This window comes from Protopterus annectens, chromosome 12.part0 (genome assembly GCF_019279795.1).
Source record: "Protopterus annectens isolate FY-2018-M chromosome 12.part0, PAN1.0, whole genome shotgun sequence".
NCBI lineage: Eukaryota > Metazoa > Chordata > Ceratodontiformes > Protopteridae > Protopterus > Protopterus annectens.
In genome coordinates this window covers 774,741,757-774,754,312 of record NC_056746.1, presented here as the reverse complement: position 1 = coordinate 774,754,312, position 12,556 = coordinate 774,741,757, and the positions used below count along the sequence as shown (strand labels likewise).

Sequence of the window (12,556 nt, the reverse complement as noted above, 5' to 3'; positions counted from 1 at the left end):
GAAGCCAATCTGGTGGTCCCCTGCCATAAACAAACTTTACAACAAAAGGAAGAAACTGTTGCAAAAAAGAGGAAAATCCCAGGATGCAAAAAACTCCCTTACCAGCCTCAGTAAAAAGCTGAGATCCCTCATAAAATCCTCCAAAGCTAGTTACGAAAATAAAATTGCTAAAGATTCCAAAGACAACCACAAGGCATTCCATAACTATGTCAAGAATCTAAATGGCAATGCTCAGATCTGCTCTGAGCTACAACAGAATGGCATTAAATATACTGATCTCAAGGATATTGCCAATATCCTGGCAGATCGATTCAGTGCCAACTTCACCTTCCTCTCACCACCTAAATGGTCCATCTCAATACCGGAAGATTGTCAAATTCCGGTAATAATGGCCACACAGGTAAAAAACACACTCTCCAAAGCTAAGAATACAGCATCCATGGGACCAGATGTCATCCCAGGATGTGTACTACATGAACTACAAAATGAACATGTTTAATCATAGCCTCACCTCAGGCTTTGTGTCCACTGAGTGGCGCATAGCTAGAGTTATCCCTCTCCACAAGGGGGATCCACCTTGGATCCTGGGAACTACCACCCCATCAGTCTGACGAGCCTGATCTGCGAAGCCATGGAACGTATTATCATGGAACTTATAAACAAAGACATTGGCAACCTTCAAACACTGGACCCCACCCAGTTTGGGTTCGTGAAGGGCCGATCTTGTCTCCTGAACCTGACTGACTTCTTTGAATCAGTCTCCAGAGACGTGGATGAGGGTAAGGCAGTCCACACAGCCTATTTGGACCTCGCCAAGGCCTTTGACACCATCCCCCACTCTGGAATCATAGATAAACTTACTAAGCTGGGGACTGATCCCTATATCACTTGATGGGTTGCCAACTGGCTTACTGACAGAACCCACACTGTAAAAGTAGCTGACTCCAAATCCAGCTCCAGACAAGTGACAAGTGGAGTACCTCAGGGTTTAGTCCTGGGACTACTCTTGTTTGGCATCTACTTCTCTGAAGTACAGGCCAATACTAAGAGACTCTGGCTAACAAAGTTCGCAGATGACTACAATCTGGGAGCCATTATTGAATCTCCAAATGATGTGGATACTCTACAAAAGTGCCTTACAGAAACAAATGCTTGGTGCCAGAGCCATGGGCTCAAGCTCAATGCCAAGAAATGTATAGTTATCCCCTTTGGGAAAAAAAACATGTACCCATGAATTACCACTTAGGTGGCAGTACACTAAACACCAAAAGTGTGATAAGAGATTTAGGGACACAGGAGGACACTGGTCTCGCCTTTGATAACCACATCGCCACAACAGTCAGAAAATCCTTCTATGTGGCACACCTCATCACTAAGGGCTTTTCATCCAGAAAAAAGGAGGTCATTGTCCCACTATACTCATCCCTCATTAGACCCATTATACAATACAATGCCCCATTTGGTATGTACCTCTCAAGACACCTGCAACAACTGTAAAGGCCGCAGAAATACCTCACTAAAAGAATCACAGGCCTAAAGCAGATGCCCTATGCTGACTGACATAAAAAAAACCAACTATACTCTGTCGCATATCGTCTACTCAGAGGTGATCTCTGCTTAACATACAAGGCCATGTCAAACCCAGAGCTGTTGGATGTGCTACACTTAAAGAAATCCCAATCCCTCGGAGCCACATGCTCCAGGGATCTAAACCTTGTCATCACAATAAACAAAATATGCTGGAGGGATAGATTCCTGACCCAGAGACTCCCCAGACTCTGGAATCGACTGCCCATACATGTCAAGCAGAACACCTCTTTGGCCCTCTTCAAAAGGAACCTTGACGATTGGATGAGAGAAAGGAAATTCACCACGGGGATCACGTCAGTCGCCCTGCTAGACAGGGGTCCAGGAAGTAAATAGTGTGGGAGGAAATAGCCAGGGAATTGTTATGGCTAGGCTTGTATAGGCCCTAGGGCCGACAGCCTAGTACCAACCTATGAACCTATGCTCTTTTCAAAAGTAATACAGGCAATGCCACTGGGGGTCATGGCATATGTTCTGGAGACTACAAGGGCACTCAGAAGACTTGGGTTTCTTTGGTACTGAACAGAGAAAACCTTCCTACAGCAGATGTATCACAATCCAAACTATGTGAGTGACAGAAAGAAGTGAGGATTCTGAGGCTTTTCAAACCTCCTGTACCTGTATATGTCACTAAAAAGTGTCAACAAAGTGCATATACACCTTAAACATGGCAGCTACTGAAAGCAAATGCTATGGAGAGAGAAGGTCATCAGAAAATGGTATTCCACTCATTACCTTATGTAATTGGCACCTAAAAGTAATATATAAACAATTTGTGCTGGCAAAATCCCAAGCCTTTAAAAGCTAAATGACTGTTGTCCTTCTCCAGATGGGCTGGCACAGAGGTGCAGAGCACAGCTGTCAACCTCCAAGCACAAGAGTCAGGGAAAAAGACAAAAAATAATGTAGAGCAAAGCTTTTCCCATAACAAAGGCCAGATTTTAATATTGCTCTCACATAGTTAAAAAGTTGCTCGAATAACAGGTTTTATTTTAGAGTTATTTTTTTTAAATGAGATGACATCTCAAACACAAATGACTGTCAGTTTTTAGTAGTGCACTCTTCAATGATTTGCCAGAAAATCACAAATTTTATGAAGAACAGGCAAATATACGAGACAAAATTGGGGTACTTTGTGAAATAAGGAACAGTTGAGACATATCAGATTATAAATTGACTATTTACAACATTTTCAACAAACTAGAAGTTTAAATGTACAAAACTATGGAGTTGAGATGCCTGGATGCCAATACATTTGACTACAGTCATGCCTAATAATACCTACAGCATCAAGTCAACTGCGAAGCTAAAGAGGAAATCACAATTAATGGATAAGGTGATGTGGGACTACCTGTAACTAGAACAGTCCTAAAATGAAAACATGATGGGAGGTCTTCATAAAACAGAAAGTAGTAGTATTTGAGACATTGTGATTTAACAAATCAAGTGTTGCAATGTCTGAAAAAGATTCGGCTGCAACTGGAAAGGGAAGTATAATGCTCAATATTTTAAAAAAAGAGATAAATCCTGTAAAAAAAGTATCAATATTTCTGACATTTCTCTTCATAAAGAAACTTCTCACCTTCTTTGTTGTGTACGTGTGACTTGGGATTGAGAAGGATCTGTGAAGACATGCTCTGTTAATGGACCATGTCGGATTTCTGCTGCTTCTGCTTCATCCTCTGTGCTCTCTGGCACTTCTGTTGCTTCTGTGGCTTCTTCTGCTGACTGTGACTGGGTGATTTTTCCATTACTGACTGTAGAAACATCATCTGAAAGAAAGGCCAGTGATAACATAAATGAGATTTTACTATCCCACAATATACGTAAAATGAAGGTGTAATACACAAAACTAAGTTTAAATTCTAACAGATCAATGTAGTTTAACCTATATGACTCACAACTTCTTTTACCACTCAGATTTTGTAGAAAGCATACATAAAACATTGTCTCAAACTCCCAAATGTGAAAGAAGTACAAAGCCCCATGTTAAGTATGAAGGGTCCTGTTTAACCAACCTTTCTCCCAGGGGGCAGGTGAAAGGAAACAGCAAGCAATAAAAGTGGATAAAATAATCCCAGAGAACATTCCTAGGAGTTATACTGCATAGATGTCAAAAGCCAGCTTACTCCACAAATAATGTGACGGAATCTTAGATAAGGTTTCACAAATCTTTATTGAGATGAACAAGTGCTACTGTGTGGAATTTCTTTCTGGGATTAAAGAATTTAAATCATTCTTACAGCTGAGAGGAGGGGAATGCCCAGGGGAAGGTGCTTCTTATTAAATATTACACATATTTAATCTGATAGGTCTTCTGGGACATTGAATTTGCATACGTTTATTTGCCATCAGAGAATTTTTGTCCTGAGCATTTTCCCCTTACAGTAATTTTAATGAACGTTCAGTTGGTGCTCTCTTTTATATGGCACTATGGTAAAGTTTACCTTCTACTTACTTAATAAACTGGATACTTACTTTCACAAAATATAAACAAAAAAATACAAGTACATAAATGTTAATAGTGGAACAAATGCCCACTTCTACAGGGCAGTTTAGTGTGTGTAAGCCTTTAAATAAAATATTTGTGCACACAGTCCTTACTCTTAAACCGTAATGCCTTCTCTCATGATCTTAGTTGTTAATAATTTATTAATGACAGCTTCCTTGTCTAAAAGCCTATTTGGATTATGTTTAATAAAAAGACTTAAGCCATTACAATTTATCAAATGCAGCTTTCTGGTCTAAAAGCTAATTAAAAACATTATTAGAAAAACACTTTGGTGGTGCTGCGGTAGCGTTGTCACCTCACAGTAAGACGTCCTGTTCGATTCTCAGCTAGAGTGTCTTCCATGTGGAGACATGTGTGAATGGGCGTACCTTTGTTGAAGGCTGTGCGTCAGGGCCGGCAACTTGGCAGGTAAAAATCTACTGCCAATCATTAGCGGACCGGAGTTCCACTGTGGCGACCCCTAACCAGGAAAAGCCGAAAGACACAACATTAGAAAAACACTTGTGCAGCTTCATCTAGTGTGCCTGCTTTTATGGGGCTAGCTTATGCTCTTTTTCAGGAGAATGGTTTAACTTGTTACTTTTTTCAAAAGAACATCAGTCAGGAAAAGTTGTTTTTAATTATGCCTAAAAGTAGAAACAGAATAAAATATGAAAGTTACGAAAGCACAGAACTGTGCAGTTCTCTTCCCAACAGTCTACTTTGTCAGATATATATGGATGGAGCAATGACTACAACTAAGGAAATTATTCTTTTGAGCTGGTACACAGAGTGAATCGCCTAGACATAATAAGGCTTTTACTAAGTCTAATACTATTAGCTGCCTAAAAAGCAATTACTAGAAAATGGAAATCAAAATCTGTGCGGCGTCTGCATGTCCTCCCTGTGGTCATGTGGGCTTCCTCTGGGTGCTCCGGTTTCCTCCCACATCCTAAAGACATGCTGTAGGTGGACTGGATACTCTAAATTGGCCCTAGGCGTAAGTATGTGCGTGTGTGTGCCTTCTGTGGAAGGTTGGGTGCCAGGCTGGCAACTCGACACCGTAAAACTCCACGCTAATAATGCGCAGACAGGTGATCCGCTGTGGCGACCCCTAACTGGGAAAAAATGGAAGAAGATAAAAGAACTGGAGGTACGATATTTAGAAAAGGCACAAAGCAGATTGCATAAAAATAAACAAAATTAATGGAAACAATACATGCACAATAACCTTCAGGAGCAGGAAAAAAATTTAAGGGAAGGCAGGAACTGAGCGATTTATGTAATGCTGGAATTAATTAAAATTGTTAAAGAAAATATATACATAGACTGTATGAAAATATATATGTATACTGTATGACAATAATAACGGAATTGTGGGTATGGTTGGTTTTCTATTCCATTAGTGTACTTTAAACATCACATCTTTTAGTCATGTATAATAAAGATGTTTTAAAAGAGTGTGCGGTTCTCTGTGATCCACTGAATAATTCAATTTACTAAGAACCATCAAGCAAAGAGTATGCAGATGTAGTCCCTTCTCCAGATCTAAGGAGTCTGGAGCAGTAATGTAGAAAAGTAGCTCTTCTGATACAGGACAGTACTTAACTACCTGGATGTTGAAAACTAAAAATCTAGCATCTCCATTTCTCACAACAAGATAAAAGGCACTCCTAAAAAGGGAACCATACTCAACTTTTACTGAAACAAATGTAAACATGCAAAAGCTTCTTGTCATCAATCCTTACTATTCAGAAGTTAAAAAGATTTTTTTGTAAAAGATCATCAGTGATAATGTTATGTTAGACATAGACATCAGAAGAAAAAAACATAGCAAGGGCTGATAGGCATTTAGCAAGATTTCTTAAATCCTGTTCGCATCTGTTAACACTCACACATTTTTCTTTTGTGTCTCTCATTTCTGCTGTGGCCTGGGAGCAATAACTGGTTATGAGACTTGCTCAATATCATAATCTTAATAATCATCCACACTAAACTATCAAACTGCTTTACCCTATCATTAGCAAACACTCAATACCTCAACACCTTCGGTGAATCAATACTTACTGAAATGCCTCCACAGCTATGCTCATTACTATACCTCTCAACTATACAGATTTTCACAGAATGTCCAGATTTTTGCCTCATATTTTTGGTGCATTCCACATAAAATCAGTAGTTTTCTGACAAATCACAGACGACTGAAGTCATTAAATAATGGGGTTTCTATTAGATGACCGAAGACGCATTCTTTTGAATTATGTTATGTTTTAAGTGTATTTTTTTTTTTTTTTTGGAAAAGCGATTTTTTTCCCTTGGAAAAAAAATCACTGTTCTAAGCATTCGAGTTCGTAAGCTTTCGCTTACATGGGGTCGATAAATCATCGTCCCCTTTTCTAAGCATTCAGTGATTTAATATAGACCCAAATAATGACAGACATTTGAGTTTAAGACTCCATATCCTTCAAATAATTCATGCTAATGCAAAACCCACTAATCTATCAACTATACTTTTGTAAGAGCAATATTTAGGCTTTTGTTCCCCCCTTTATTTTAGGCTTTGTCCAGATTTTTGACACTAAGAGGTTGAGAGGAATGATCACAATATTGAAATGAGCAAAGATTAACATAAACAAGAAAACTCAGTTAAAAGATTTGGCCTGTGGGTTATAGCTACACAAGTAATAGAGACTGGAAAGTTAAATAGGGCTGCAGAATGCTCAGTAAGAGAGGTGCATGTTAAGGTATTTTCTAAAGTAGTGCATGAAGTTAGACTTACTAAGCTATCACTTGCAGCAAATCTTGCAGGTCAGAAGCATGAAATGAAAAGTAGCTAAGTCTTAAGGACTCAAGCCTAACCATGGGTTTACCAGTAGCCTGACACCAACTGAGCTGGCTGATGGCTGGTAGCTTGCCATGCTATGTAGGACTTTAAGCATGATCACAAGAAACTATCACAATTACTCTAACAGTAATTTAATATCTTCCAGTGAGCTACTGCACAGAACAAGGAGTAGGAATGTTATGAATGTTCCCAGATGCTCATTGATGTTGGCTGTCAAAGACAACTTTGAGATTAGGTACCTTAGATGCAACTGCCAACCTACAACCCCCAACAATACAGAGGAGGAAGATGGCAGTATGGCAACAGTCTTAGACGGCTTGAACATGAGCCCATTAACTGACATCTAAGAAAGTATGCCCTCTGAAGAGTCAATAGAGTTTGAGTAATCAAGGCCTCTTTTAAACTGAATGGGAATACAGATATCTTTAAAGAGGACTGGGCTATTCAAAATAAAAGGACCCAAGACACAGGCAGCCTAGTATGGTGAGAATCTAAGCAACTAGAACTAGGATATGGAATTTGAAACATCTCAATGAAGTCTACAAAGTTAAGGCAATCAAGCCTGTCCCATGTTCAGTCTGGCATTTGTACTGTATGCTCCCATGACTATATCCACCATGAGTGCACTTTATCTGAGAAAAATTGAACATCCAGCTTATTCATGTAAAGTAAAAGCCTCTGCATGATCAGGCAGGCAGAAATGCATAAACTGCCAAGCACTGTGAACAGCATACACAGTCAATTCCTCACACTGGAAATCTCCCAGGATGAAGTACAGTGCCTTTTATGAAAAATCTTGCCCTCAAAGAGGTGAGAACATCTCCAATGGCACGTCACCCTTTATCCAGCTCCACATCATGTGGAGCTCAAAATTATGCCATAGCTCCCTCACAGACATATGAGAAGGCATACAGGAACAGTGGAAAAACTGACAGCTACCTTCACTGAACTGTTGTATTTTCATGACCAGCTGCTTTGACTTATATGCAGTGCAGTGCAACAGAAGTCAGTCAAGCACCAGAGATAAAAGAGTGTTGCTGATATTAACCAAATTCTATACTCAATTACTACAGCATCAAAGGAATAAGGAAATGTACCTCAAGGATGAACTTGGGCAAGGGGTAATCAGACCAACTCATATGTTGAGCTCTAGCACACAGCCAATGAGCTACCACAACCAGAAGGCAATTTGACTTCCTTCATCAATAACTACTGGTCTTTTATACATGGTTGTCAGTCAAAAAGGAACTGAAAACCATAGCAGCCAGCCCAGTAAAACAACATGAATACTCCTTTGATGTGCTGTGAGGTAAACAGTACTGCTTCTGCAGAAAACACACTATTCCAGCTGCACCTTCCTCAGTATGAAACATTACCTTTAGAAAGACTCAGGGAAGCTTACACAGATTCTCTTTTCACACTTGCCCAAACATCTAAATGTGGTATCTTACCTCACCCTACTTACCAAACTTTTGAAAGTGTGCCACACTTCCACTCTGTTACTAATAAAAGACAAATCCTCTGACTTAGTCACTCTACTACCACACTGAGTCTATTAAGGTTCTGTCCTATGCCCACTTGTTTTCTCCGTACTTATGAATACACATTCTGAATAACTCCAAAGTGTCAACCAACTTGCTAAGTAGATAATGGTACTGTACTCAATACTGACAATTATTCTGAAATAAACAGGACTGCTCACTGTTCAGGCCACCGCAAAACACATTCAGTTCCTGAATAAGGAGCTAATCATCAGCTTCACAGAAGTTAAACTACTATTACATGACACTCAAGAAAAACTCTAAAATGCTTTGCTAAGCTAGAAACAAAAAGACACTGGGACATAGAGATGATGTAATACCTTTTACTAGGCCAAAATATGTTTTGCAATTTCTTGAGCTTTTGGGTGGCATGAGCCCTTCATCTGGAGTTATTAACTCAAGCCTATAACGCCATTATTGTATACCTCCAGTTCACACCCATACAGCTCTTATGGTGTCCACACATTTTGGGCCTGGCTTCTTTAACCAAGTGACTTAACACCTAATAATAGGCAGCATTAGAAAGTGCAAAGAGTTATTAACACAATTACACTATGATTGTTAATCTAGGATGTCCTACAGTACAGAAATTAATCAATTCATTTGTCCCCTGTTATTCATATTTTCATGTATTTATGTTTATATTTTCATAACTGACAGTCCTACTATTTATTTTTAAACAAGAAACATCTTTAATTATCACTTATGACATAGGCAATCATACATTTATATGAATGAAAATAAACCATATTGACGTATTTTCAGTTGCAAAAATTATACGTCACTTATAAGCTTACGTTACCCCTTCTTTCATATCTAACTGCTTAGTGCACACTGCAGTGCTTAGGATATTAACCCATTTTTCCATTTTACCTTAAAAATCTGCAACATTTAATATAAAATCACCAATTATTGGAGAGCACTCATTCTGCCTCTCAGTAGTCATTTGGAATTAGTGCTTCCGTTTTGCTCCTCGTGACAGAAGGAGCACAGAGACATTATTCGTGGAGACTTCTGTTCACCGGAAAGCTTAATAACTGCTTCATAGGTGCCAGCTTGGAATTTGTGCTTATACTATGCTCTTGATGAGAGAATTGATTCCTGATTGTTTCTGGTTGGGCACAGAGTGTCTGTGCTTGACCTTCCTGATTGGCCTGGTTGCTATTCAAGGCATATACCAAGAAAATGCTACAACTTGCATCATCTGGGACAAGACTGTGGATCACCAAACAGGATGTGGCCCACTTCTCATCTTGGGATTGATGCTACTGCTTTGCTTCTGGTGATAGAAGAACAGAGGAGCATTGCACCCCAGCAGAGTGAAGCTGTGGTGAGAGCAATGCTAGTATTAGTCAGGCAGTAGCCATTCAGGTGACTCTCCTCTTTTCATCACTCTTGACAAGCTAATTCTTTCTTTTCAGTAAGTACAGCTTGATTTGCTTCTAACAATATTCTGCCTAAATACTCCATCCATAAATCACCAGGGTCTATTTATTCGTTACCCCTCAAGTGTTTGGCAGTGCCCTGTATAGACAGAGAAACTTTCAGTTGACACACGTCCTGTAAAAGCACCACTGAAATTTCATCAATACCCAGTTGCACACAGAACAATTACTTTGCAATGACAAGCACCGCCTCCAGAGTTTCAAACTGGACACTCCTGACATTACTTTATATTCTTTCTCAAGCTGCCTAATTGATAAAAAAGGGTCTTTTTCAATGGATATGAACGTTCCCAGGATGTCCATTATCAGCTTGGTGGATATGGGCATCCTGAGGTAATGTACAAATTGCCTCATGTTCACTGACAACAAGTTAATTCTCAAACAAACTAATACGGTACTTGAGAGACATATTTACACAATGTCACTGGAGGTAAAGTTGTCACATAAAAGCACTCCTAATGTCAATAAAGTTGCAAGTAGTACAAACGATGCACCCATCACACGCAATTCAAAGCAGACGCATAGATCCACATATGCTGAGGTACTTAAATGTAACCTTCTTAAATTTCAAAGACCTCCTAGACAAAGTACATGCAACAAACACACTCAGCAGCCCCGAATGCACTCTTTCAAAACAATACCCACATCAACACACACAGCCACATCTCATGTAGCCTCTACTTCTAAGGTATATGGCAAGCCATCACACAATCTAACATTCCGGTCACTGCAGACTCCATTGTTTGACACAATACTGTCCCTCTCACCAGGCTGAGTAAGGAGAAAGTCACAGTCATTTGCTTATCACGGGCCAGGATCTACTACATTAGACATGCACTCAGGTCAATGGACCACAAGCACCAGTATGACTCTGTCATAATCCCTGTGGGTGTAAATGACCTCAGACATAACTCCCTGGACTATATGAAGACAGACATCATGGAGCTCTTGGAATATGTGTCCCATGCTAGGCTGGTTTGAGCCTAGCATTGAGCATCATTTCATATTCTCCAAGGATGATGCCACAATATGAACAAAAGATGACTAGTTTCTAGTGTTATACTAACGGGGTGCAATATTTGTCAGCATGGAAGGAGACAGTCAACAGACCATGCTGCTTTGCCAGGGATAACCTCCATCTTTCCCCTCTAGGCTTTTGAATATTAGCTAAAACATTGTTATCCCCCATAGTACCTTTTTAGGCAATATCAGACTGAAAATACTTCTGACACCGCAAATCAAAACCAATAAAATCTCAAGGTATTACTGCACAACGCTATGAGTCTAAACCAAAAAGTCCACTCCCTGCAAACTCTCTTCACCTTAGAGAATATTGACATCTGTGCGGTTACTGAGACATGTTTAAAGCTGCGGAGAGAACAATAACAGTACAAAGTTATAATTCCTTCCACACATTTAGACCAGCTACTACACAGGCAGGGACTAAAGGTACAAGTCTTTTGATTTACATCAAAAATAAATATACCTCAAGGCTGATCAAACAGGACAATGCACTTGAGCTTCTCCACCTTCAAATCACCATAGGCAAAAGCCACTACCACTTCTTTGCAAGCTATAGGTCCCCATCTATGACTCAGGACAACCATAACATGTATTTCAATGTATTGGAAACACTCACCATCCAACCCAAAACCGTATTCGTGGGTGACTTTTACTATCCCATTATTAACTGAGAATCATATGTGACGCCAAACGTACAGGCACAGACATTCCTGGATTTTGTAAACACAAACTTCCTGGACTAGATTGTCAATACACTAACCAGGGGTCCAACAAGGATCTGGTCCACACTAATATGAACAGTGCTGCATACTCACTAGTGTAATGTCTTCTCTGGTATGGTCATACCACAAAAATGGTCTCCTTTGAAGTAAAAATAAAACCTGGAACCCCATCTAACCCTGGAATATTCAGAACTACTCTAAGGTTAACTTCCTAGTGATGACCTGGCAAGGTTTCAATCCCCACTAAACCCCAAGAACACTGCTGCCTACTCAGAACTGTTCACAGAAATCCTAAACAAGCATGTTGTACTCACCAGGAAGTACTACAGAACAAACTCAAAAAACAAGCTACCCTGGTGGAATCACAACATCAATAGGCTGCATAACAGAAGGAAAACAATCATGGCAAAATTAGGAGGTGCATCACCCAGCAGGATAAAAGCACTTTTATCAAACTAAACAAACAACTCAGAGGAGAAAATAAAGTCTCCCAAAGCCAAATTTGAAGTAAATTTGGCCTCCCAGGCCAATGACAACCACAAGGCATTCTTTAGCTATGTCCACAACCACAAAGACAATTCATAATTGTGTACAAAGCTCATTGTAAATGCAGCCACCTATACTGAGCCAGAAGACAGAGCAAACCTACTGCCCAACAAATTCCACTCCAACTTTGCCCCCTCACCCCCTCAACCTTCCATCAGGAAATACTATAACTCCTTATCTGTTATCACTAGGGAACAAGTCCTTAATGCTCTTTCTAAGGCCAAGAACACTGCAACAATGGGCCCAGACAATATCACAGGATGCCTTCTAAACAGCATGAAACATGAACTATCAGGCCTTCGGGAACTGCTGTTTAACTGTAACCTCCAAACAGGCTTTGTGCCTCATGAATAGAA

General features: G+C 39.8%; 1 protein-coding gene across 1 annotated transcript in view; it reads right to left on the bottom strand.

The window, feature by feature from the left end:
• The window catches only part of MAPK8IP3 (mitogen-activated protein kinase 8 interacting protein 3), a 3,746,918-nt gene that overhangs the window by 210,365 nt on the left and 3,523,997 nt on the right, over positions 1-12,556 (bottom strand). The window contains exon 21 of the mRNA XM_044088957.1: positions 3,170-3,359. Coding sequence (XP_043944892.1) covers positions 3,170-3,359 — 190 coding nt within the window. The remainder of the gene's footprint in view (positions 1-3,169; positions 3,360-12,556) is intronic.